General features: G+C 47.8%; 2 protein-coding genes across 3 annotated transcripts in view; one reads left to right on the top strand and one right to left on the bottom strand.

The window, feature by feature from the left end:
* CARHSP1 (calcium regulated heat stable protein 1) overlaps positions 1-14,094 on the bottom strand; it is a 34,894-nt gene extending 20,800 nt beyond the window's left edge. The window contains exon 1 of one of the 2 annotated variants that reach the window (XM_048062921.2): positions 14,058-14,094. Coding sequence is in view for 1 of the 2 variants with exons in the window: in XM_013197281.3 (XP_013052735.2) it covers positions 10,812-10,902 (91 nt within the window). In the remaining variant the exon portion in view is untranslated. Of the gene's footprint in view, positions 1-10,811; positions 10,918-14,057 lie in introns of those variants that run through there. The other variant, XM_013197281.3, reaches the window with a different exon arrangement.
* A 3,603-nt stretch (positions 14,095-17,697) lies between these two features.
* On the top strand, positions 17,698-25,121 carry LOC106046326 (major facilitator superfamily domain-containing protein 1-like). Its single transcript, XM_066977879.1, has 7 exons — positions 17,698-17,770; positions 18,224-18,344; positions 20,380-20,491; positions 21,106-21,243; positions 21,821-21,960; positions 22,130-22,239; positions 23,114-25,121. The coding sequence occupies exons 1-7, from the start codon at positions 17,698-17,700 to the stop codon at positions 23,230-23,232; spliced, it is 813 nt and encodes a 270-aa protein (XP_066833980.1). The 3' UTR covers positions 23,233-25,121.
* The last annotated feature ends 313 nt before the right edge of the window (positions 25,122-25,434 follow it).

Below are 25,434 nucleotides of genomic sequence, written 5' to 3'. Positions count from 1 at the left end.
CACCCTGGAAGCATCATGGAAGCAATGGACTAACTTAGCATTTCAAAGCTTTTTTTTGTTTTAAACTATACTTTTTTCAGAAAAAGTGGCCAATGTTTACACAGAGAACTCAAAATATCATCTGTAAGTGGTGACCTACAAGGCACAAGTTGCAGTACATGCAGGAAAATAACATCAAAATTTTCTATGAAAATAGAAAATATTTCTATGAAAATAATATGAAAATAATAAGGTGGGTGGCATGTAAGTGCCACTGTCTTTTCTCTATTTATCTATACATTGCTCTTCTATTCTGCTTTAAATCTACCCCATACCACTAAAAATACCCCAAATATAGCTGTATGGGGGAAGTTAACCCTTCTGAATGGCACCACAACACCACCAAGGAAATCTAGTCTGGCTTTTGATTAAAGGAAACGCCTCAGAAAAAGCCAGAATGGAGAGGACAGGGTGACAGACTCCAGGCAACCTGTCTATGAACAGTTTCCTTTTCACACAACAGGCATCACAACACAAGCAATACTTCGGAGACCGATCCTGCTCCAGAGCACGCTTCCCAAGCGGTGCACCCCTTGCCTTCATCCACTGAAAGAGCAGAGGCACACGGACGCTGCTCCTCCGTTACCTTGCTCTGATGAATGTGAGGGACTGAGGGCGCTGAGCTTCCAGTGGTGCCCCCAGTTCTTCTAAAGCAGTACCCGGCACCCTGGCACCTCTCCCAGGCACCCGACCCCGACCCCCCTGCAGCACCAGACCACCGTGCTGCTTCCACCTGCAGTTTCTTGCCAAAGCAGCTCCTGGCAAACTCAGACCCCAGCACCCGGGAGGATCCCCCCACCGCAGAGCATCACCGCGATCCTCCTGCGTCACAGAGTTCAGCACTTACAAAACACACGCAGTTATGAAACAGCTGGTTCAGAAAGCTTCCCTTTCCAGCTTAGTTAGCGTATGACCAACTTTCCACAATTAATACTGGCATTTCAATTAACACAAACTCAGAGCAGTTGCAACACGCGTGTGATGTGTCAACACAGAGGAGCATGGTATAAACATTATGGTTTCAGCAGGCTGTGGGAGAGCGTCCACTGTGATGATCTGGCAGTTAAGAGAAGCAAGGACATTGCCCAACTGTCCCCATGTCCAATAAAAGCCTAATTATGAGGTAACCAAAATACAACAAGGAAAATTCCTAGTGCTCATCTACGCATGCAGATTAGTTTGGATTAGAACAGGGTTGAGTTTAAGCAGCAAAAGCTATTCACGGTCAGTCCCAACAGCTGGCACCTTTTCCCCAAACGCTGTGGCTGCCCTCGTGCTCCTCAGGACTCGCTGAGTCCTGGAGCAGCGCTGGTGGGGCAGCACAAAGCAGCCCCACACAGCCCAGACCACAGAAAGTGGTGGCAGGGGAACCATGTCAGCAGCAGCCCATGAAGTACAGAGGAGGACTTCTTACAGGTCACCATTTTCCACTGTGCATGTAAGCAGGCAGATATACTTCTTAAAAAAATGCGTTTTGGTTAAGGAACAGAGTGGATAGTTGGATTAAGTACACGTTTCAACTGGTTTATGGTTATAAAGAAGGCTATATAGTGATACCCCTTGTGTCATTCTATCGAACGTACTGGGGAATCAAGATCCTCTCTTGCTGGAAAGCCAGTACTTGCTGTGATTGATACTGCTTAAACTTCTTGCTCCCGACTGCCCAGCACACAGACAGCCAGGGTCCTTCACCTGCAAGCACATGCAGGAAGCTGTACCCAGCTGAGTGTGTCAGCTGCCGCTGGTGACAGCACTCACTAAGATTTGCTTGAAGGGAGAGCGCACAAATTAACAAGATACTGAAGTGGGGGGATGGAAAATTTTCCCTGGCTCATGGCCAGCTCCGAAGAGCAACGGCAGGTCCTGGATGAGCATCCTGCTCTAGGAGCTCTCCCCAGTGCAGCTGGTGGCAAGGACAAAGACAAAGATGACATTTTATGCCACGCTTTTCCCCCAGTAACATGCACTTGTTGGAATCTGCTCCACCTCCCTTCTGGTTGTTACTATTCATGCTAATTGGTGCATGCTGATCAGGAGCGAGTGCTGCCCACTGACTTTAGTGCCTGCACACACACATTATTGGCTAATGGTAAGTATTTAAATAACTGTTACCTGCAGTGCCAATAACTTTGCTTTGCTGTAGTACAACCAAATTGTCCAAGGCAAGGCAGGGACAGCAGGAAGAAGGGCGAATCGCACCGGCACTCATCACACCTGTGCTATCACAGCTGCAGGTACAAGGCCACAAGAACAGTACAAGAAAAGCATGAACACAGCAAGTACTGCCCCAGCGGCTCTGAGAATCCCTGCCTCATCATCTGGGGAAAATGCTGCAGCGCTGCAAAGAGCAGGCCCTTGGCATTGCCAAGCTAAGGCTGGAAGGGGCTGAGCTGCTGTCTGCACAGCGTGAGCCTGTCCTGCACACAGCAAGCCACTCCTGTGGGGTGAGCACTGGCACCTCCATTGCTCAGCTGCATCACGCAGTGGCGATGCAACCTTTTCTGAAGTGGCATCCAAACCCATGGTAAGTCTGAAGGTTGTGCATGCGGCTTCACTCCCTTGCTCATGCAAATCCACTCATGCAAATCCCCAGGTTACAGAGCGCTGTGCCTGAAATACATCTGGAGGGCAAACGAGTGCTCCTGCCCCTGCATTGCCTGCAGGCTGCCTGCACCTGGGAAGGACACCACAGCCTCTCACCAGCCAAACATGGTAGCACCAGGTGGGAGCCACCACGGTGGGGACAAGGTGTAACGCCCATCTGCATGCTGCTGGGGAAGCCAAAGGAGCAGACCCCAGCCAGTCCGAGGCACAACTGCTGGCAGGTCATAAATCACCATTCCTGGACTACCAAACCGTGACGCTGAGCCAGCACAAGCCCAGGGTGACTTCTGGCATCTTGCCTCGCCTTCAGCCTGCCAACTGTTTTGTGTGAACCGCCAGCCTACAAACCCACTGGTTTCTGCAGCAGTGCAGTGATGCCGTGTCACAGCACTGCCCAGATACTTGCTAAATCACTGCCAGACCAAGAGGAGAAGCACATGCATCAACACCCAAAGCTCTGCTCCAGCCACTCTTCTCCTGGAGCCAAGTACATGACACGAGTATACCAACAGTACGAGTTGGTTTATCCAGGCAGAAGTTAGTCTTCAGGTGTCTCACACAGGCTGTAATAAAGGGAAGGTAAACATGAAGAGAGATCAAAAAGAGACTGCAGTCACATGAGGGAACATCAAGAAGATTTTCAGTCTGACACTTGTGGCTGCCTAGGTCAAAGCATAAGGTGAGCACACAGGGTACTTACCCTCAACATGTTTCCAGCATCCCATGGTGTACAGCTTAAGCAAATGCTAAACTGAAGGTGACACAGTGGTATTTAATAACATCCTATCAATTTTTTCAGACCCCTCCTGAGCTCACACAGTCTTTTAGCACCCACAGTATCCTGTGGCAAAGAGCCCCACAGCTCAACTATCACATGAAATAAACATCTCCATTTAGTGGACAGTGAAGGGTACTCCTCGTACAAAGACGTTAAGAACAGAGCTCAGAAGACAGATGAGCAAATGAGGTAAGAAAAGGAAACGGAAGGGAAAGGCATAATACGCAACAGACAAGAGAGGCATTAGCTCAGAGAAGCACGCAGGGAAGGATGCAGGCTTATTCATAAATCAAGCCTTGAATTTTCAACCAGAAGTGTCACAAATGGGAGAGACGGACAGAAAAAGGGGCTACAAGCTTCTTTCTGTTCTTTTCCCCCACTTTTAAACTTCCAACTACCACAGAAAAACCTTATGGATTTTTAAAACATCTTAGGATTTCTAAATCACCCCCCTGATTTGACACTTGAATGGTTGCCATTACTTCTCCTTAGACAATAAACCCTACTAGTATTAAATATTTCTAAAGAATCTGCTTGTCAATGATTTAGCTGGTTTTGTGTGGACCAAAACCAGATATTATCTATTCAGGGTCTCCAGCAAAGTACCATCGTGCTGCTCGCACACTAGACTCTTGCCCCCTCCGTCACACCTCAGTTAACCAAGGCTGAGAACTTTGTTCTTGGATAGCAGAGGCAACATTTAATACAACTCATCCTATTCTTGCTAAACAGGCATCAAGCATGCTGAGCTTATGCACTTCCCAGACGACGTACGATATATGGCTGAGCGGGGGACAAGCTGCCCCTTCCAGCGCTTGCTCTTGAGCTCTGCAGCTCAGCTCTTCCTGCAGGGCTTCTGCAAGTCTGAAGCTTTGTTCCTGCCATTACTTCCACCCAGCAGGTCCCATGCGAGCTTATTCCAAGATTTATTTCATTTTGGCAGAAAATATTTATACCAAAACATGAGTAATCTCTCTTAAAGTGTCTGAGCAACTTAGCACTCATCTACAAGGCAAATGGCCTTACGCAATGTCAGGCTGTCGTAAAGACTGGTTATACATATGTAAATCCTTCGATACTTCTGAGAAGTTCTCCTTTCTCGGCCTTCTCTCACATCACAAAACTTCAACCACGATTATGGGTAAGTTTGTTAATGTGCAACTTTGAGCCTTTTAAGGCTACTGAAATCCCCTGAAATATTTATGTGGCTCAAGTGTTTCTCAGAACAATTAGTTCACTGTTTTCTCCCCAACCAACATTTTCAACAGGAAAAAAAACAGATCACATTAGAGAGATCTATAACCATGGAAGTTTATGAGGCATACAAGTATTGCCAAAGGAAAAAATACTCCTCTGAGGATATTTCATCTGCCAGCATTGCAGCAAGAGGCAAGTTGTAGGGCACAGAGTAAGAAACCACTCACAAATAACTCAGTCCTCACACTAACGCCTCAAGGTAGCCACAGACCCCAGACTCCTTTTTGCCAGGCCTGTCTCTGTTTTCTGTTATCACCCTCCAGTCTCACCGCCTCACAACCCTACGCTTCTTTGCGAACACAGCAGGTTAAAGGAGCAGGCTGGTAACAGAACAGGAACCCTGCTCCCCTCCAAAACACTCACGCTTTGTTCCCACTCAACTAACAGTTTTCTGAACATGGAACAATCAGAGCACAAGTAGAAAGAAAATTAGAAGGTCATAAAACACCAGGAAAGGCTTAAAAAGTTCAATGCTCAAGAGAAAGGGATGATCTGGTGCATCCAGCTCGGAGCAGGAGTGGGAAATGGCTGGTATGAACCTGCCCCAGGTCCGAGAGTGCTTTGCAACATGACCCTGAGGCACACCTCGGTGTCCTCACTGCCTCAGCTCCTGTAACAGCGCTTTGCAGCAGCGGCACCAGGACTAGCCACGTCCCAACAGACCTCTGGACACAAAAACCTGCACGAGCCCAAGAGGTCCATCCAGTTGATGACACCCAACTGTGGTACCTGGCTCAAGCCCAGAGCTGGTCTCACTCCAGGCTGGAGAGGAATAAGAAAACAGACTTCTTGCAAACCAACTTACCAGCCAGAGAAGTAACGCTCCCTTGCTGTCCCCTGCCAGAGGCCAGCCGTGCTGTGCCTCCCCAGCCTGCTCCTGGGCCGCAGCAAGGCTTTGCCGCTGCTGAGCCCTTCCCAGGACCTCCCTTCCTCAGGCCGCCGTCTCTCCGGGCAGCAGCAGCGAGGTGCAGCACTCCCGCTGCCGAGGTGCCTGCTGCAAGACCCCGAAACTCCCTGCCAGGAGTCCCACACTGAGAAGTAGATCAAGGCCACGGATCTTCACGCTCTGGATCAGGGAATGCTGCTCACAAGCATGAGGCCTACTCACGCTCCACCAGGAGGTAACTTTATAACACTGATGAAGCACTTAATGCCTACTTCTTGACTCTCAGGCTGAAATTGTCTCAGCTCACTTAATTACAATCTACAAGACAAGCACTACAGAGATATACACACTCCACAAGTCTTATTTTTCTTTAAGAATACATAACAAACCACTTGCAAAACAGAAACCATTTTCATTTTACCTTATGTCTAGTTAGACCTCTCCTCAGCTCTGTCTGGGCAGCACAAGCAGCCTCACAGCGAGCTGCTGCTTTTGATAGACCTTTGTGGTCCGCAGCGCTGCCGAACAGGTAGTGCCTATGTGGTGTAATCAAATCTGTGATTGCATTAGTAGTCATATAGCCACAGCACACACCCACGGCTCACAACCTCCCAAACTGCTTCAGGAACGGCAGCCACTTCAATAAACACCTTGAACCCTTCAGGACCTAGACAAATCCTCTGCCACATCCCTTTGGCCAACAGTTTGGGTAACACAGCTGATAACACCCTTTAGATTTCTAGGGGGGAGAAAAAAGAAAAAGAAATCTCTTCAGTCTCAAAAAAGTCTTGTAATACTAGTAGTCCGTAGTCCAGTAGGTCTCCTGTAGGTAACGTACCATTGTTATCTGACTAATGAGAAAATGGACCTAGAGAAGCTTCATTGCTTTCACTCTGATTACCATGCATGCAAAAACTAGTTTTTCTTGCTCAGCACATCCACTCTCTGCATTCAGAGCCAGTTAAATGACAAAGGGGATGGCATTGTGTTGTACAGCCTGCAAAATCGCAGAGCCAGCACAGGCATGTGGATTTCATGTCTACTTACGCATCAACAAAGCTATTTACCACGCTCTGATTTTGAGAGCCACAGCTCCAGTGATGTGCTGGAAATGTACGGAACAGGACAGAGCTGTCCAGAATCACAGATGCTGGAAGTGTTATTTATGCCTACTGAGCTAATGCTCAAAAGCTAACGAGACAAAGCAAGGGAACAGGCAGCACATGCTTTTCAGGGAAGGTAAAAAAAATAAAAAATTAAAAAACATCAACTGATACAGTCAGAAAAAAGCAGACAAATCCTGACATGTATGTTCTTCAGGTGTGCAGATGAAAATCCATACAAAAGAACAAGTTTAATAGAAAATCGTGCTAGCCCCTGTATTGAAGCAGTTATTATCCCAAAGAGCCGTGTGTACTTCAATGCAAGCACAGAGGGAACGGGCAGACAAGCAGAGCGAACACTGCACAGGACAATTGCTGGGGGTGCCTTTATGAAAAACTCTTTTGATTCAGCTCACCTGCTCGGCCACATGCCAGCAGTTACATGCCCTTAAGAAGCCAATTTTTCCCAGTTTGCTCACTGGGAGCAGACAGCCATCTCCCCCACGCGTGCAGCCCCACACGCCAGTGACAGCGGAGTAAGCAGACCTGCTAACGCGGTGCCAGGGTGGCTGCACCAGAGCGGGTGGGAGAAGCCAATAAACCAGCCAAACCTAGAAAACCACACGCACTGAGCAGGTTGGGAACAGCCCACAGATTACTGCAGGAGAGCTGACTCCCTGCTTTGGGGTCACTTGAGAACAGGTTGCAATGGGAAGATCTCCCATCCTTGTCCCCTTCGGTAGCGCAGGCAGGGTGCAGGCAAGCAGGGGGGCTCAGACAGATGGCTGGCTGCCCAGACAGGGACAGCTGAACCCCAGAAGCAAGCCTTGCTCCTGCCTTCCATGCACACCCAGAGTGCAGGGCGAGCAGCCCAGCTGTAAGCAACCTACAGCATGCACAGCGCAGGACACGCCAACAGGTCTCTCGGGGAAAATCTTTTTGTACGTCCATGACCTGCAGCCCAGTGCACCCTGTCCTGAGGGCAGGGACCCACAGCCCTTCCTTTGGAAAGCAGGCAGGAGTCACACTTGCAGCCAGCAGAAAAGGGCTGCAAGGGTGCTCTTTTCTACAGCAGCCTCGTGCACACAGTGCTGGGTGCAGCTCCTCCTGCCCAGGAGTGTTTAACACCTTGCGTGAAGGACTGCAGCAAACCTGGAACCCAGCAACATCCAGGAGATGTTTGAGATCGGTGAGGAAACAAAGGCAGGGAAATGCGTAACAGTGCGTTATTTTGTCTAGACCAACATTTTGCATGAAACCTGATGTTACAAATATAGGAAACCTCAGGTAAGCTCGCACATCTGCCTGCCTTGAGAGCAAGCCACAAGTCCAGAACAAGCCACAACACGACACTGGGAAACCATGAGCGCGCACGTCTGGTGGCTTCACCCCGGTCTTGGTAGCCAAGGGATCCTGGGCTGCACAAGTCCACATCAGCAGGGAGAAAGTTGATCCTCAGGATCTGTGCCAGTGAAGGAGGCAGCACTGCAGCCCCACCACACCAGAAGCTTAAGAACAAATCTAATTAGATCCCAGATCCCAGTTAGATCAGGCTCATGAGTGTTCGGCAAAAAACTTCTCTCCCAACAGGGCTGCAGTAAACACCAAGACAGCTCTGCACTACTTTGCTTCTTATTTCACCCCTCTGGGAGGATTTCCAGGACAAGTTTGGCTGCAGAAAAGACAAAGGGACGGAAGGGTGGGAGAGGTCAGTGTGTGAAAACGCAGGCAGCAGTATGACAACACCGTAACGCTGGGATGCTGCCGGCAACGGCTGTGCGGCAGCTCTGGCAGATGCAGCCCCGGTTGGCTCCAGCAGCGAGCTTCCTCTCCCAAAGTCCCTGCTGCTGTGGGTAAAAGACATCGCATCGTATCTCACATCCCCGGGAGGGACCTTTCTGGCCTAGATTTTGCACTGGGAAAAAATAAAATAAGGGGGAGAAAAAAATAAGCAGAAGACAATGGAGTTGCATGGATATACAAGAAGTTAATATTTACCATCTAGAACCTTTGTTCTAAATGTCTGGGAGAGTAATTTTTAGGACCCTGCCAAGATCCTTGGAATAGGGAAGGACCTTGCAAAGGCAGCCCCTCTGCATGGAAAAAACATGCATATTTATTAGAAACTTTTCAGACATAAGATCACTTTTCAGACATACTTTCCGTAACACCATAGAGCAGAAAGCAAACACAAATATTTGCTCTATTCACTCTTTCCTCTACTGGTAAAAAGAAAAACCCAACACATGAAAAACTTTAAGAACTACTCCTACCAGTCTCTATCAGGAAGAGGCTCCTTGAAAAGGCAATTGCCACATTTCACAATCCTGGTTGCTAGATTTCCTCCAATTACTGAAGGAAACAAAGTCACGACCTACAAAGCCCAGCAGAGTTTGGCTCTCCGGGCTGCCATCCGCAGACAGCTGGCAGGCTGGGCACGTCCCTGCCTTGTGGGCTGGGTGAAAAAAGCCCAGATCATTTGTTTGCTCTGCAGCAACAGGTATAAGTTCTGTAAACAGGACATTCTCTTGCATTGTGGCTTTTTTTTTTTAAGCAGTTACATTTCCTCTTTCAAGTAATTGTCAAGAAGTTGCAATCATGACTGTGGTTTATTCTAATTGAGCAGCTGATGTAACTGAAAAAAAGCAAATGCCCTTGACCAGCTTTCTCAAATTGTATCACGCAGAGAGAGCCACCAAACAACCACCAAGAGGGCAGGAGCTCATAAAACAATCTAGTCCCTATTGCTAGAGTGCCTTGGCCAACTTGACTGGCTGTGCAATGCAAAGCAGACGTTAAATGTGCACTAACATCAAAACAAAACTCCTCCCCCCGGCTAGAAAGGCAAGATTTAATGACTATTTCCCGGACAGACTACTATGTCTGGACAGCCTTTGAAACCGCAGGTGGCAAAGAATTCAAAAGCCTGGGGAAAGCAATGGTGGCAGCCCCCGAGGGCAGCGCCGCCCCCCAGCACACGGGCAGCCCCCCCGGCCCGCCTAGCAGCAGGGCTGGGAAGGCAAGGTGGGCATCGGGGAGCCTGGGGCTGCTGCAGCCTACCTGCTCCTTACCCCAGCAATCAACAGGGTGGGCAGCCCACGAGGTCCCACCCTAAGTAGCAGCAGCATGGACTTGGCTTTTTTTCTTGGGATCAGCCTTAGCTCTTAATGCCCCGCCGCCTCCAGTCGGCTGCTGCCCATGAGGCATGGCAAAGGATCAGTGCGGTTTAATATTCAAGGGAAAGCGCTGGGTCAAGGTTCTCTGCTTTCCTCCGTCTTGCACAGAGCGTTCTCTGATCAGACCGGGCACAGAGCCATCGCGGGAAGGAACACGGCCACGCAACGCGGCGCACACAGCCTTCCACGCTTTTTCCAGACAGCTGTAATAGAGCCCTTCTCCACCGCACCGCCCTCAGTGGAAAGCCACCCAGGGGTGTACATAAAACAGCTGCAGGTCATTTCGTTTTCTCAGTGCCTTTTCACCTCCAATATCTGATCACCTTTCAAAGGCAGGCTGCAGCTCAGTCCCAAGCTTACCTCCCCAGTCCCAGCCGCTATGTGAAATGCCTGCCCACAGGGCACCAGGCAGAATTATCACCGTAACCGCCCCACAGGAACCCAAAGGCCACACTCACATTTACTGTCCTTGAAACACCCCGGTATTTAAACAGCGTTTGAGACCTTCACCCTCTCTCCAGCTCCTCCCTGGAGAAAGGCAGAATTCACGGCGAGCGTTAGATGAGACTAAGGAGCCTAACACGCTGTGGATAATGGGTCACAAATTTTATGTCCATTTCCCTACTGAGGCTACTACTCAGTTTCCAAATTGCATCCATAATGCAGCAACCTCTTAACACTAGTGTCATTACTCCCCAGAAACTCAATCAGTTGTTAAAAAGGATGTCTTAGGTTACTTTATTATTTATCTGTATCTTAAATTGACCCAATGAGAAAAGCAGCAGTGCAACAGCCTCAGGCCAGCGCAAATAAAGAACGAGCAAACCTCTGAAATCAGACAGTAGGATTATAGCATCAGGAGAACCACTGAAATAAAAGCAGAAGTGGGACGGGGTTTTTCAGGCTGTTTAAGCCCTGTCCATTAGCGTGAGGTGAGGCTCCCAGGGCAGAACCCACGCCCCATTTACCCGTAAGCCCTATGGCCAAACCAGAGAAGATGCGGCTTGACTTGCATGGTGTTTTACAGCTTCCCTGGGGCAGAGCAAACAGAAGCATCATTTTAATGTATTCCACATGGCCTACAAATAACAGAAATGAAAGCCAAGTAAGTGCCTTTCTGCGCCACGCAGAGAGAGGGAAGGCATCAGTTCGGTTCCTCCCCCAGCTGCACCTCGCAGCCGACACCAAAGCTGGGCCGGTGCTCCGAGATGCCACCACGTGACGGAGCGCTTCCAGCTCTGCAGCTCCTGGCCCTTAGCATTCTTTTTCTTAGTAACCAGCTGAGTGGGGAAAAAGCAAAGTCTTCCTCCGAGTGATCTCGCTCACGCTTGTTTACAGAAAACCCTGCTCCACGTAAGAGGCAGCTGTTTGTTCTCAGGAAGGGGCGGCTGTGCAAGAAGCCACGCTGCAGCAGGGAGCGCTGAACGCCGCTGTGAGCAGCAGCGTCTTTGTTAGCTGCACAGGCACTGCTCATCGCCTCCTTCAGTGCTCTTCCTCCTAACCTGGGCTATATGACACCAGGTACATCCGCACGCCTCTTGGGAACGATGAGAAGGGAAGAATCCTGAACCCACCTCCTCGCTAGCAGAGGGCGGCTCAGAGGAACAAAATTACACAACTGAAAGAGCAGAAAGCAGCGCAAGGCGTAGCTGCTTCACTCAGCTCCGAATTCCCCTCTGCAGCCCCCGGAGACAGCCCGGACAAACAGCAAGAACGGAAACAAGCTGGTCAGGAGGCAGAGGAAATTAAGGTTACTGATCTGTCGAGGGGGCTGCCTTGGACATGATGGAAAGACAATACTAGACTGAGACAGACGGAAGCAAAACAACTATGTCTACCCTGCTCCGAGAGAAAAGAGAAAGCACTCAGATGAATGCTTCCTATTTTCCATTTTATCTGAGCTATGCTGTGGAGTAACACACCATGCAAACCCATATCGCCACTTTTTATCTCTCATCTCTCTCCGGTGTTTCAAGCTGATACATTTTGGTTTGGTTCTCCACTACAACCTGTTGCTAGAAGCAAGATCTGTGTGTTTGTTATTTTTGGGGTTTTGTTTTTCTGTTTTTTAAATTGCACAGGGAGTTGAGAAAAAAAAAAGGCAGAATATTTCATTGTTTTTCTCCTCGCCAGAGGTTGCCAGCCCTCAGCAGCACAGAGCCCTGCTCCCAGCCCCACTGCCCAGCAGCCCCAGGTGAAGGCAGCTCCTGGCCGCAGGGCCGTGACCACCACACACAGGACTCGCTTACATCAGGAGGAAGGTGACAGATTTTGCTCTTTTCCACGCTAAATACCTGTCCCCAGACTCTCTCAGAAACCTCCCAGATGAGGGGCAGACTAGTCATCAACTCTTGCCACCAATACTCAGAGTATCTGTCAATGTAGATTTGAACTGGTTCAATCTCATCATGTTTTGCTAACATTGGGTCCTCAACAGTCTTCCCTCCTTCGTGTTTTAAGCAGCTACCATCACTCCCTGCTGAGTCTATCCCACGGGCAGTAATCCAAAAATGGTTCCTGGCAGAAATATAGGTCAAATACAGATGAAAAGTGCAATCAGCAACAACTTTCCCCCACGCCAGCCACGACCAGCCTGCCGGCCGGTTTCTCCTTTCTCACTTATGTTCCTGAACAAGAATGCTGCCATACCCCCATTTTCACACACGCATTATCACACTGTAGTGGTAACTTGACCACTGTGGTTTAGCCCTTCAAATTCCCTCTTAGAAATTGCATCCACCGGTTCTTCCAACATCACGCACCTCTGCCCTCCAGGTTCCCCTCACCTCTCAGCACTCAGCCACCAGCGACGTGTGCCTGGGGACCGTGCTGAGCACGGAGACGAGCAGCCATAAGGGGAGACAGAAGTCAGCATTACCTCGCTTTATCAGGCTGCTTTCAAATTATTTGCATGCACATATTTCTGCGCGTACGTGCATGCAAGTAAAGGAGAGGATGTTGCTGCTGGAAATAAATACACCCATGTGCAAGCTACAGCGAGTGACGCCCAGGGCGGTGAGGGGGTGGCTGTGGCCAGAAGCAGGTGCACAGGACGTGCAGGGACAGAAGTGACACAGCAGCGTGGTTGCTCGTGTCACAGGTTGCTCGTGTCACACGTGGGTGCCCTAACACACATGGGGGCAGCAGGGCCAGCTCCAGCCCTGGCGCTGCTCCTGCAAGAGCCACGTTTTGTCTCCTTTTGCTCCCTCACGCAGCATGTGAAAATACACCCATCGCCAGAGGACCATGACGTCTCTCCTATGTTTCCTTTGGCACGCTCAATTTTTTGTAAATGCATCAGGTCTTTGTATATGAACACCTGTTTCTTTTGTTTGTTTGAAAGTTATCCTTGCCACATGTTAGCACAGCCTCTTTAGAGTTAGCACGGTGCTGAGCCACGTTGCTGGAAGCACAAGTCCTCTGCGGCTACAGCCAAACTCGGACAGGGGACTGGCCGTCCTCAGAGCGCCCAGCTGAAGGGAACAAGGTACGTTTGTCATGCAGTACACAAATCATAAGGTGAGGCTTAAAAACACCAGTCAAAAAAAAAAAAAAAAAAAAAAAGCACCCTTTCAACCTCTCGAAAAATAACCAGCAGCAGCATCACGTCAAAGCAGCTTTAACATTTTCTCAGGCTCTCAAGGAAACCAAAGCTGGCACCGCTGAAGGTTTTGCAAACATTTCTCAGAAGTAGCTCTGCAGTTCCAGCAAAAACAGCGTCCGAAGGAACTTCAGATCCCCTCCCTGAAAGCCAAACCCGGAGGCACAGATCCCGAAGCGACGCTCAGAGGCTTCTCCGCTCCCCAGGGCTCCCGGAGAGGCGCCGGCGGGCGGCGCACAGCGGCCACCACACCGCCCCCCGCTCCGGGCGAAGTTCTGCACGGTCCCCTCAGCAACCGGTGCCGCCCCATCTTCCTTCCCGGGGGCATTCGGCACGGTTCGCCTCTCCAGCGCCCTGCCCAACGCGCAGCCCTGAGCGCACCAGCGGCACACCCCCAGCTCCTCCGCACAAACCCGGCGAGCGCCTACGCGCACAACGCCGAACCGGCCCTCGCACCTCACCTCGAGCCAAACGCACCCGCGCCACCCGCCCCCCTCCCCGCAGCCACCCGGGCACCGTGGGGCAGCAGGGGGGGCGCCGAGCCCCCGGGGGGCCCCGCTCCCTTCCTCCCTCCTTCCCTCAGGCGGCCGCGGCAGACCCCGCCGTCCCTCACCTCGGGCGGCGACGGGCTCGGCACGGCCGCGGCGGGCCCCGCGCTATGAGGCGGGTGGGCAGGGCCCGCGCCCCGCCCCGCCCCGGCCCGCGGCCCCGCTCCGCCCCGCTCCTGACGGGGAGCTCCGGGGCGGCCTCGCTTCTGCCGGCTCCGTGGGTTTGTCGACCGGGTTTTGTTCGCCCGGAGGGCGCGCACCGCTCCGGCGGAGTTTTCGCCTGGTGACAGCCCGGAAGAGCACGCTTGGCCTTGAGCGTGTTTGTGGAAAGAATGAGAAGTCACTAGCGAGGTGAGAGAAGAAAAGCTGCTCAGGCTGGAGAAGAGAACGCTCAGGGAAACCTTGTTGTAGCCCTTCGTTATGCAAAGGGGGCTTGTACGGAATTTGGGGAGAGACTTGCTACCAGGGCCTGCAGGAAGAAATGTTTTGCCACGAGGGCGGCGAGGCCCTGGCCCAGGCTGCCCAGAGGAGCTGTGGGTGCCCCGTCCCTGGCAGCGCCCAGGGCCGGGCTGGATGGGGTTTGGGCACCCTCACCTGGTGAGAGGTGTCCCTGCCCATGGCAGGGGCTGCAAATTGATAGTCTTTAAGGCCCCTTCCAACCCAAACCATTCCATGAAGTTATGAAAATTGTGCTAAAGAAAGGCTGATATGGTCAGAGAGGTTGGTAAAACCCGATGACTTTCCAGAAGAATAATCCTGGTAAATCTTCCTCGATTTTGCAGTAAGAAGGATGAGGAACTTAGCTGTGGTGCCAGCTGATGAGAAAGCAGCTGCATGTGCACTGCAGTACAATCATTTGGACACGTTTGATGTCTGCATGAACCAGAGCTGTGTAATCTGTCACAGTAGGGCCCGAAGCAGAAGCTGCAGCAAGACAACCGATACAGGATAGTTACGAGGACAGAGTCTCAGTTAATCGTCACAGACTTTCCTAGGAATACAAGAATGACTGAATGATGCTACATCAGAGAAGCAGCTGTCTTCATCCAGTGTTGTCACCAGGGACCAGTACCAGTTTCAGAGCGCAAGAAGTTGGGCTACAGGTATTACTCATGACCCTCAAAAGATCATTTCAAACAAAACAAGGTGCATCCACTTATGCCCCAAATTAACATAGATTCCTGTGGAACCTGCAAATTATACAGAGCTATTATACACATGATTTCTCACCAGTCACCTCACCATCTTAACCGAGCCAAAAGCACCATCCAATCTGTTTTCTTGGCTGGCTGGCTTAAGGGATAGAATCCTGGAACAAGTTTTAGCCGTGCTTCTATTTGTGCACAATTTTCCTAGCTGATAATAAGCCACAATACTTTAGAGCATGGTTTCAAGAAGATAGCTTAGGCACTGAATTATTGTTGTTGTTGTTTTCCATTTATAGATACCAGACAAAGCATGTACTTGTATCATTACAAAGGTAAGATTTACAGAAGGCAGAAGTATACAGTCTTTTAGCCAACCATAATCAAATAAGAAACAGCAATGTGCAACTTGTGGCAAACTGCCATAAACAAATAGTGACAGGGCTTCTTTTTTTTTTTTTTGGGGGGGGGGGGGGGGTGCAGAAATAAGCAAAAGTCCCCTAACAGAGTAGCCAGTGTTTTATCTTAGGGGTCTAGGGGAAACTGCACAACATGAAGTAATCAGCATTCTAGGTCAACCACAAGGTCTTCTTACCTCTCTGTGTTCTTACCCCTTTGGAAGATAAACAGATGGGACTGATGACTCCTCTTGCTTAAAATATTAATTGTATTCGTGTAAATCTTTTCTGTTTTGCTTTGTGTGGCCAGACTGATTTTTTTTTTTATAGGTGGAGGAGGTTGAAGGGAAAGCATTACATAAGTGAGCACTGTTCAGAGCAATTCCTCCAGGCACATGGGCTGGGATTAAACCCATGCTTTCCTCAAAAGTTCTGAGTTGTCCCTCTTCCTTTCCCCTCTCTCTATACTCTTCCCAAACATATGTGCACAACATGTGGGAGATAATGCAACAATGTATGTCCACAGTCATGAGGCTGTTTTTTAATATTGGATTCTGGGTATCGGGGACTCCATGTGCGTGTGTGTACATGCGTCACAGTGAGGAAATGCGATTTTGCCTGCTGCTTTTTCCACCAGCTGCTGGAAACAGAGAGGTTCCAGCATCCCCCTGAACTCTGAGCTGCCTCCCTCCCCTTTTTCTTTCCCCCAAAACAATTAAATCATGACCAGTTAATCATCTTCAGCTCACATGCCTACCTTGCTCTCTCCGTTGCTGGCGTGGGGTGGGCAGCAGGGCAGCGTTGGCTCCTTCCCCAGGACACGAGCAGGACTGGGAACCCTGCCCAAGGCCACCGCTGTCAGCGTGGCCCAGCAAGGCACAGCTCACAGTTGGAAGGAGGACAGGTGGTGGTCCAGAGCCACAGGGCTCTCCTGCGTCTCTCCTTTCCTGCTGCCTGGTCCCCTGCTTACTGAGACATGGCTCTGGGCTCTTGCAGGGACTGAGCACTCCCCTCAGCAATCCTGACAGGGAAAAAACAGAAGGATTTCTTGATAGCATAGCATCATTATACCACTTTTCATTCATTTAATGCAATTACTTACACAATTTGAGACAAGGAAATGAGTGTGTAGGGGGGAAATGTATCAGCTAATGTGATTCATTAGTAACGGTGGGTGAAATACGTCCATGCACAGCGGCAAGGATGAGGTGGCTTGAACAGGTCTTCAGTGATTAGGTGGGTGCTGGTGCTCAACATAAGGTAAATGCTGTCCACCACTATTAGAAAACCATAAGTTAGTCTGGAACAGCTCACACACCACAAAGGCAATCCTGACTCCCAGTTCCTGCTTCTGGACCAATTTTTGGCACTACTTCATCTACAAGATATGGTTGGCACAAGCACAAATAGTGTGGGCTGGACATGAATGAATTCTGCCTGGAAATAAGAAGCAGGCTTTCAACGATTAGATTAGATTGTAGCAGAGAATAATAGCAGGAGAAATACCCTTAACTCCTTTAAGATATGAGTGTTCAGATGTGCTCAGAGGGCTCTGTTGCACTTTATGGTCTCATGTCCAGTCACAATGCCAACTGGAAATCGAGCAATGCAACAGCAATGTGCCAAACTCAAAGTATGCAATCCACCTTTCATTTAAAGCTGTTTACTCTACAACTGGATAGAGTCATTCTATTTTATAAGATCCATTTTTTCATAGCCAGTATCTGACAAGTTATTATATGCTCTCACTATCTTAATCATCTGTAACTTTGAATCATGCTTTAGATTGCTTCTATTCAGTTTGCAAAGCGTAGGAATTGAGGACATCTTTCCTATTCTCAGATAAATCATAGCAGCGGGATCAGGGAAACAAAATGTTCTTAAAGATACATAAATCTCCTTCCATGGTTAGGATTTAGAATTCAGGTAATGCTAATTACAGATAAAAATAAACTTGCAAATGCTTTACATATTTGAAATGATGAAAACAAAGGCCCAAATTGTTGTTTGATCATCAATAACACAGCATAGCAAGAATAGCACTAACGTAACCTTCTCAACAAGAACTTAGCCAAACATCTTTCCACCTTTCCTTCACGTGGAGGATTTAGCCCCCAAATCTAGTTATCGTATCCAGAGCATTTTTAATAGCATGATGAGAGATGAGTCCCAAACCAACCCTCACAGCCAAACTTGGGACACTATGCCACGGACAAGGAGTAAATCAGCTTTCAAGTAAGTTGGCCCTGGGTTGTAACCACCTCCCATTTTATACTCCTGGAAGGTGTGCCCAAACCCTACCAAACAGGTATCACTTACCTCTTTACATGGTAAATAGTGAGAGATGGCATGAGCTGGCCTCTGGCAGACTTATCTTCTTACGGTCATTCTTCCTTTTCTTAAACTAAAACATTCCCGGGCTCCTCTGCCCATGATTTGCATGTAGGTGAAATTCAGTCATCTTTACTGGGAAGGGAGAGACTCTGTACCAGTACAGAAGTCACTAGTGAGCAGCTTGGTAGGAAGGCATATCCATCGACTCTGTATTTGGATATTTTTTTCTCTTGCCTAGCATGTCTTCAGGTTCTCCTTCTAAAGAAAGATTATGTTATGAGCAGCAGAATGCCTTAGAAGGCTTACAGAAAGTGACATTAATGTGAAGTAGAAGACTATTTCCTGTTGAGTGAGGGCACATCTTTTCTTCGCAGAGGATTCAGGACATCAGGCAACTTGCCCTTCGCTACTGGCTCCTGGTTCTCACCATCATGTTCTTCTACAATGGGATCTTCCCCTTTGTGGCAGATGCCAGGTATTGTTCTATGGCCATATTCCCACTGACTGACACAAGCCTATCTGAGCCCTGCAGACCCCTTGATTTTGAGTTGACTGGGAAATATGGGGATAATATGGTTTTTCCTTCCACTCATGAAATGCAGAGAAACATATTTTTAACACTTAGTTAAAGAATATGAGGGTTCTTTGACCTTTTTTCCCCTTCAAAGACAATCTGAGATGAGGGAGGCTTCTGAAGTAAGGCAAAAATAACTTAAAGGGAAATGATTCATTCAATATATTAAGCTTGGAACACTGCTACAGGAGGAACAGAAGGATTTGGGAGAAGGGGAAGAAACACGTTAATTAAAAAACAGTTCAGAGACATCTCACCTTTGTGCTAGTGTAGCAGACTACATTTAGAGACGGGTGAGGCTTTGGCTTCACAGGCCTCAGGCAGTTCTGTCCTGCAGTTCCAGCATGTTGTCTGCAGTGCTTGGAACAAAGCTGTTTTCAGCAGCCTGGATCTGGAAGTGAGGAAACCCTTGCATCCGAATGCAAGTCTTGGAGACTTCCTTTTTAATACCTTCAGTTGCTTGAGACAAACAAGCAACCTGTTCAACTAAATGAGGACTCCTGTTTCTGTCCTGTGGTTCTGCTTCAGAAAGTCATTTTGCAACTTTATTCCTATTTGTAAAATGTGGATGATGCGGCTTCTATCACGTAATAATTGTGAACTTGTATACTAGCAAAGGCCTGTAGTAAAAAACGTGAAAATTATTTTGGTAGTATTTCATTAGTGAGGTATAGTAGGCCACCCTGAATGGGTGAGGAATCACAGAATCACAGAGTTGTAGGGGTTGGAAGGGACCTCGAAAGATCATCGGGTCCAACCCCCCTGCCAAAGCAGGTTCCTTAGAGCAGAATGAAGAAATGTTATCAGCTGTTGTAGCAAATGTAAAATTAAGTTATTAATAGTAAAACAAAGAAATTCAAGAGGGCAAGAATAATCAAGGCCTTGATGAGATGGACTTCCTGTGAGTTGCCTTCTCATTTTAACTGAAAACAGTTACATCTGAAAACAGAATCCTCATTTTTGCAATTCTGCCTCCTTGCATTCTGTTGCGCAGCAAAAGTCAAGGCACTAAATCATGTTTCAAGCGTCTCTTCTGGCAAAATATGCTCTGCTGCTTCCCTGTTGGAAAATAATGGTTTCAAGGCCACTCCTGCTTGGTGAATTCTGTTGCAGTAAAACTTCAGGGGACGGTGTTGTTTCATACTTTGATGACAGCACAAGCTATAAAGGCTAGTTATTACTAATAGTAAGTAACAACGCAAAGCCAAACTAGGTTTAAGGAGGTACAGGATCTCTAAATAAACTAGTCTCTCAAAGCTGTTGTGACTGTAAATTCTGTAAAGAATTTGAGTAAGATTTTATGCCATTTTAATGTGTCCCTAGAGAAGGCGAAAGGCTGACTTCCTAAAAATGAAACAAAACCTGGTTTATATAATTTCTGCTTTAACTAGAGATCTTCTTAAAGATGCTAAGAGGCTGTGGGGGAAATCTTGGTTCTTCTAAAACATAGATGTTCAATTTAAATGCTGATCTTTGCTGACAGATTATTTTAAAATATTTTCCTGCTCCTCAGCATTTTCACTCGTGGATTGAGAATGGTTACTTCATGTCTCTTCAAAGAGAAATGCTAAAAAAAAAAAAAAAGCCAGGTTTTGGACAGGTGACTGCAAAATTTTTCCTGTGAGCTGTGCTGACATAATTGAACATAAGCAAAACCTTCACCTGCAGTTTTACTCTTTGCTTGCAGAAAAGTCCTGAAAGTAGTGCTTTAAGCTACCAGCATCCCTGTGCTGTGCACCAATTAAAAAGGCAATAGAAACAAATCAACCAATGCTTGGAACTACTATCCAGATTGTATCAAAGTTGCTTACAAGTCCTCTAATTAAAACCCTTTCTATCCATATATTTGTGCTCAGACTTACTTTCCATCAAAATAGCCAGATCAAGAATCCTAGTTATTTAACTTTTTTCTTCCAGTCATTTTATTTTTTTTCAGCAAGTTTATCCAAGATAAATATTCTGGTTACACTCAGCAGGATGCCGCTGATATTGCTGGGGCAGTGTACGACAGCTCCCTTGTTCTCTCTGCAGCAGCTGGCATATTAATTGTGAATATCCAGAAACAGAAATACTTTTTCCTAATTTTTTCAAATGTCTGTTATAACTCCCCCAAGCAGAATTTAGCCTGTTGTTGCTGGACAAGCCGTCCTTTAATTCCTTGCAGCCTGGAAGATGTGCTTCAGTCTGAATGAAATTGTGAGAAATAATGTTAACCTGTGTATATGTAACCCTCTGATCCTTAATTCTGCTGTGGTATCGCCAAACACTGGGAAATGGCTGCACGTTTTGAGAAGTCTGAGACTGGAAAAGCAAGGATCGGGATAAGATTTGCAATTAAATGGGGAAGGACAACCTGCACATAGTCAGCCCACATTTTGTCAAACTCTTCCTTATTTCTCTAACTGTAGAATGGTTTATTTTTCTTCCCCCCTTTATTAAAACCTACCGTTTCACATGAATGCTTAACGCTGATTCTCTGGTAAGGGTTTGTCCCAACTCATGAGCTAGGAAATAGCTAGGGCTATTTTCAATAGCTAGAAAATTACACTACTGCCACTCGCGCCAGCCCGCTTTGCTCAGCTGCTCATTTCAAAGAGAGCACTAGGATCTGTGGGAAGTAAGGATCCCTTGTAAGAGGCTTTCTCTTTGTTTCTTTCACCAGGACCATGTTGGACTGAGAGGCATCTTTGCTGTTAGCTGTGCGGCATTGACCCTGCCAGTCTTCACTCTTCTAGCATTTACATCTGTTCCTCCACTGGTATCTACCACCTGGTTGGGGATAACTTACTCCTTTGCTGCTGTAAGTTCACAACCCCGCTGCTTTAGTTGAGTGTTTTGTGCTGTGATCCTTCCACATCCCGGCTGGCGTATATCACGGCTTTTGTGTGCTGAGGAGCAGGCTTAACAGCTACGGTTTAAAGTCATTGGCTCCCAAGACCTATAGACCTAGGTTAGTAACAAATGCCCAGCAATGAATCAATGTGGAACAAAACTCAAAGCACAGTAAGGGACCATTTGACGTAGCATGAAGCATTAAACTATTTTTATTTTTCCCAGTAGTTTTTCAACCGTATGTACCACCTGAATCTTTTTAGAGTCTTATGAGCTAAGTCATCAGGTCTAACTCCCCTTCAGAAATCCAGTCGTGTTATTCTGGTTTCACACTACATGCGTTGTCCAGGCTGTCTCAAGCTCTGCTTGAAAAGGAGGGATAACAGTCTAGAACCTGCCGTTGGCTGGGAGCGATATATACCAGATTTTTTTTGAAGATAAAGCATAGGTGTTTGTTTAGTAGGAATAAGTCCTCTTAAAACTGATGACCATTTAACACCTTTCAATAACACTTACTTAATTCTTCCTTTCGTCATTCCTACCAGGCTAGTATGTGGTCATCCGTACCTCTTGTGGTCCCTCAAGCAACTTCAGGGACAGCTATGGGGCTTGCAACTTCTGTTCAGATGCTTGGAATTGGTTTTTCAAATCTTGTTGTTGGACACATTGTAGGAACAAAGTCCAGGTGAGAATGCTCCCCCCCCCCCACTGCAAGTAAGGGCATCAGCAGTGTGTTAGTGGAATACTACAAACATAAATCAGTGTATTTGCAACCTGATGTTGCAAGAAACTGTAGAGGTGCCTTAAAAGTCTTCAAGTGACTAGTTGTTCCATCTTGTTTTGGCCTTTTCTAGTGAATTAAAGATCCCCCTGTGGCGCTGGCAACAGATGACGATCTTTATGTTGGCAAACACTATTGCATGTATCGTCATTTCTGTTAGCCTCAGCGTTGTGGACAGGAAACAGGGAAGCATGATAAAAAGCAAAGAATAGCTTTGCATCATCAATTTGCTTTTATTGGTGCCGTAGCTCTTAGGTGTGTGTATAAGTAATTCCCCCTACACAAAAATGGACTGCATAAAAAGGATTATCTACTAAGATATTGCTGCAGTGCATATGAGTCTGACCTAGTATCAAGCTATTTGTGGCTGTGATTCTTTGAAAGGTGAGGGTAAGGGCCTCACCCTAGTTGTGATACATGTTGGCCTGGTTTGGCTAGGATAGAGTAAATTGTCCTCCTAGTACCTGCTATGGTGCTGCGTTTGGGATTTAGGAGGAGAAGAATATTGGTAACACACTGATGTTTTAGTTGTTGCAGAGCAGTGCTTACACCAAGCCAAGGGCTTCTCAGGTTCTCCCATGGCCCTGCCAGCGGGCAGGCTGGGGGTGCAGCAGGAGCTGGGAGGGGACAGACCCAGGACAGCTAACCCCAGCTGGCCAAAGGGGTATTCCATACCATCTGGCGTCATGGTGAACGATTACATGGGGGGCTGGCCGGAGTGGGGAGGGACCACTGCTCAGGGACGGGATGGACAGCGGTCAGCAAGTGGTGATGCATTGTGCATCACTTGCTTTGTACATTTTGTTGTTATTATCATTACTATTATTCCCCTTCCTTTTCTGTCCTATTAAACTGTCTTTATCTCAACCCATGAGATTTTATACCCCCCCCCCCCCCCCCCCCCCCAATTCTTTCCCCCATCCCACTGCAGTGGGGGAGATTGGGTGCGTGTGAAGCAAACAGCCGTGTGCTGCTTAGCTGCCTGCCAGGTTAAACCACAACGCATGTACAGGAAGAACAATATACTTTTCATCACTAATTCCTTCTCTGAATTTCTAGGGTGGGACACTGAACAGAACAAGAAAGGGAGCACCTGTGGAGCAGGACGACAGAGACCCTGCAGATACCACCCTGCTCCTTGATGATGAAAGGAGAAACAAAGGCTCTGTCAACTGAACCTGAGCAGTCTGAGAACAGTAACAGCTGCCAGACATCACTAATCACTTCAGTTTTAAAGCAGACTTTTAGTCTGCCCGTCTTTAAAGGGAGTCATGGAGGAGACTATCTACAGAAACAGAACGTTTCCACTTCCTTGTACCCGGCACACGAACGAAACATGGCTGCCACGTGGTTCCTAGGCATTGGTACACAGCCAGTGTATAGAGACCTCCACTGGGCACCTTGGGAACTACGCTACAGTAAGTAAATAACACAGCTGAAGCTTGGTCTGGAGCCATTAGGTTCTGTGTATCAGAACTTGCTAAACCGGGTACCTTGAAAGGCCTGTTTTACTTACTGCTCTGCATTAGCACGCATCATTTACAAATTAGATATCCCAAGTAACACCATCATTATTCTTTAGGCAGGAGGTAGAAGACCAGGTAAATCAAAGGGATTAGGTTTGGTACACAAGCGTAGCTTAATTGCATTTTACCTTACAGCAATGCTTCCACAAGCAGTGCCTATTCATTTGCCCACAAAAACATAAAAGGTTTTGATCCAAAATTCTGTCCTTTAAACCAGGGTGCTCTTACGAATGCTAAGGGCTGTTTTACTCAGCCAATTACCCTTTTCACCATGCAAAACTCAAACACTCGCAAAGTGTTTACAAAAGCACAAAGGATGCTTCAAGAATGAAGTAAACTTTCGCATAGCCAAATATAAGAGATGCTGAAATGAATGCCTTAAATAAATAAATTCTTAAGAGAAAAAGTTCTCTTTAAGTTGCATTTGATATAAATGCTGGTAGACTGAAGGCAATTTAGCCACTGACAACATCCAGTCTTAAGTGGTGGTCACAAGATAAATCCACACATTGAAGCAAAATTTTCTTAAACTGAGTATTCCCACAGATGGAGACTCTACTACTGCTGGGCAACCTGTTCCTATGTTTGAGCACCCTCACAGTTTAAAGAAAAAAAAAAGTTCCTTGTGTTCAGATGGAATTTCATGGGTTTTTTTTGTTTGTTTTTTTTTTTTTTTCTGCATACTGCCTCATGGCCTGAGAAGACTCTGGCACCTCCTTCACTGCCTCCCAGCAGGTATTTATGTATATTATTGATGATTTGGATGAGGGAATTGAGTGCACCCTCAGTAAGTTTGCAGATGACGCCAAGTTGGGGGGGAAAGTGTCCATCTGCAGGAGGGTCGAAGGCCCTGCAGAGGGAGCTGGACAGGATGGGTCGATGGGCAGAGGCCAGTGAGATGAGGTTCAACATGGCTAAGTGCCGGGTCCTGCACTTTGGCCACAACAACCCCATGCAGCGCTACAGGCTTGGGGGACAGAGGCTGGAAAGCTGTGCAGAGGAAAAGGATCTAGGGGTGTCAGTCAACACTCACCTGAACATGAGCCAGCAGTGTGCCCAGGTGGCCAAGAAGGCCAATGTTATCCTGGCTTGTGTCAGGAGTAGTGCAGCCAGCAGGGCCAGGGCGGTGATCGTTCCCCTTGTACTCTGCTCTGGGGAGGCCACACCTTGAGCGCTGTGTTCAGTTCTGGGCCCCTCACTGCAAGAAGGACATCGAGGCCCTGGAATGTGTCCAGAGAAGGGCTACGAAGCTGGTGAAGGGCCTGGAACACAAGGCCTGTGAGGAGCGGCTTTCCCTTGGGTCTCAGGGGCATGGGATTCCTGAAAACCAGTCTTACTGGTAAAGACTGAGGCAAGGCAGGCACTCAGAATCTCAGCCTCTTTTATGTCCTTTCTCACCAGGTCTGCCATTCAGCAGCTGGCCCACATTTTCCCTCATCTTCCTTTTATTGTTTATGTACTTGTAGAAGCTCTTCTAGTTGCCCTTCACATCCCTTGCTAGAATCAATTCCACATGGACTTGGGAGGACAGAATTGCTGTCTGAGAGATTAGGAAAGCCAAGCCACCTGCCCCTGCTACCACCTCTTGTACGCGTCTTTTTTATGTCTGAGCCCAGTGAGGAGGTTCTTTCTCATCCAAGGCTTTCTGCTGCCTTTGCTTGATTTCTTGTTTGTTGGGACAGACCCTTATTGAACTTGGAGGAAGTGATCCTTGAATATCAGCCAGCTCTCCTGGATCTCTCTAGGACTGTATCCCAAGGCATTCTTCCAGGAGGATCTTCAAAGAGGTTGAAATCCAGGGTTGTGGCCCTACTTTTTTTTGCTCTGCTCCCCACTTAGAATCCTGAACTTC

This window comes from Anser cygnoides, chromosome 15 (genome assembly GCF_040182565.1).
Source record: "Anser cygnoides isolate HZ-2024a breed goose chromosome 15, Taihu_goose_T2T_genome, whole genome shotgun sequence".
Lineage (NCBI taxonomy): Eukaryota > Metazoa > Chordata > Aves > Anseriformes > Anatidae > Anser > Anser cygnoides.
The sequence above is the reverse complement of the archived record's forward strand: the minus strand, read 5'-3'. Positions and strand labels throughout refer to the sequence as shown.

Excerpts from the sequence above, each read along its gene's own strand:
- LOC106046326 (XM_066977879.1), top strand. The coding sequence starts at position 17,698 with ATGAGTCCCAAACCAACCCTCACAGCCAAACTTGGGACACTATGCCAC. Across the intron at positions 17,771-18,223 it reads AGGAGTAAATCAGCTTTCAA|GGCACATCTTTTCTTCGCAG; the intron begins GTAAGTTGGCCC and ends CTGTTGAGTGAG. Across the intron at positions 21,244-21,820 it reads TAACTTACTCCTTTGCTGCT|GCTAGTATGTGGTCATCCGT; the intron begins GTAAGTTCACAA and ends CATTCCTACCAG.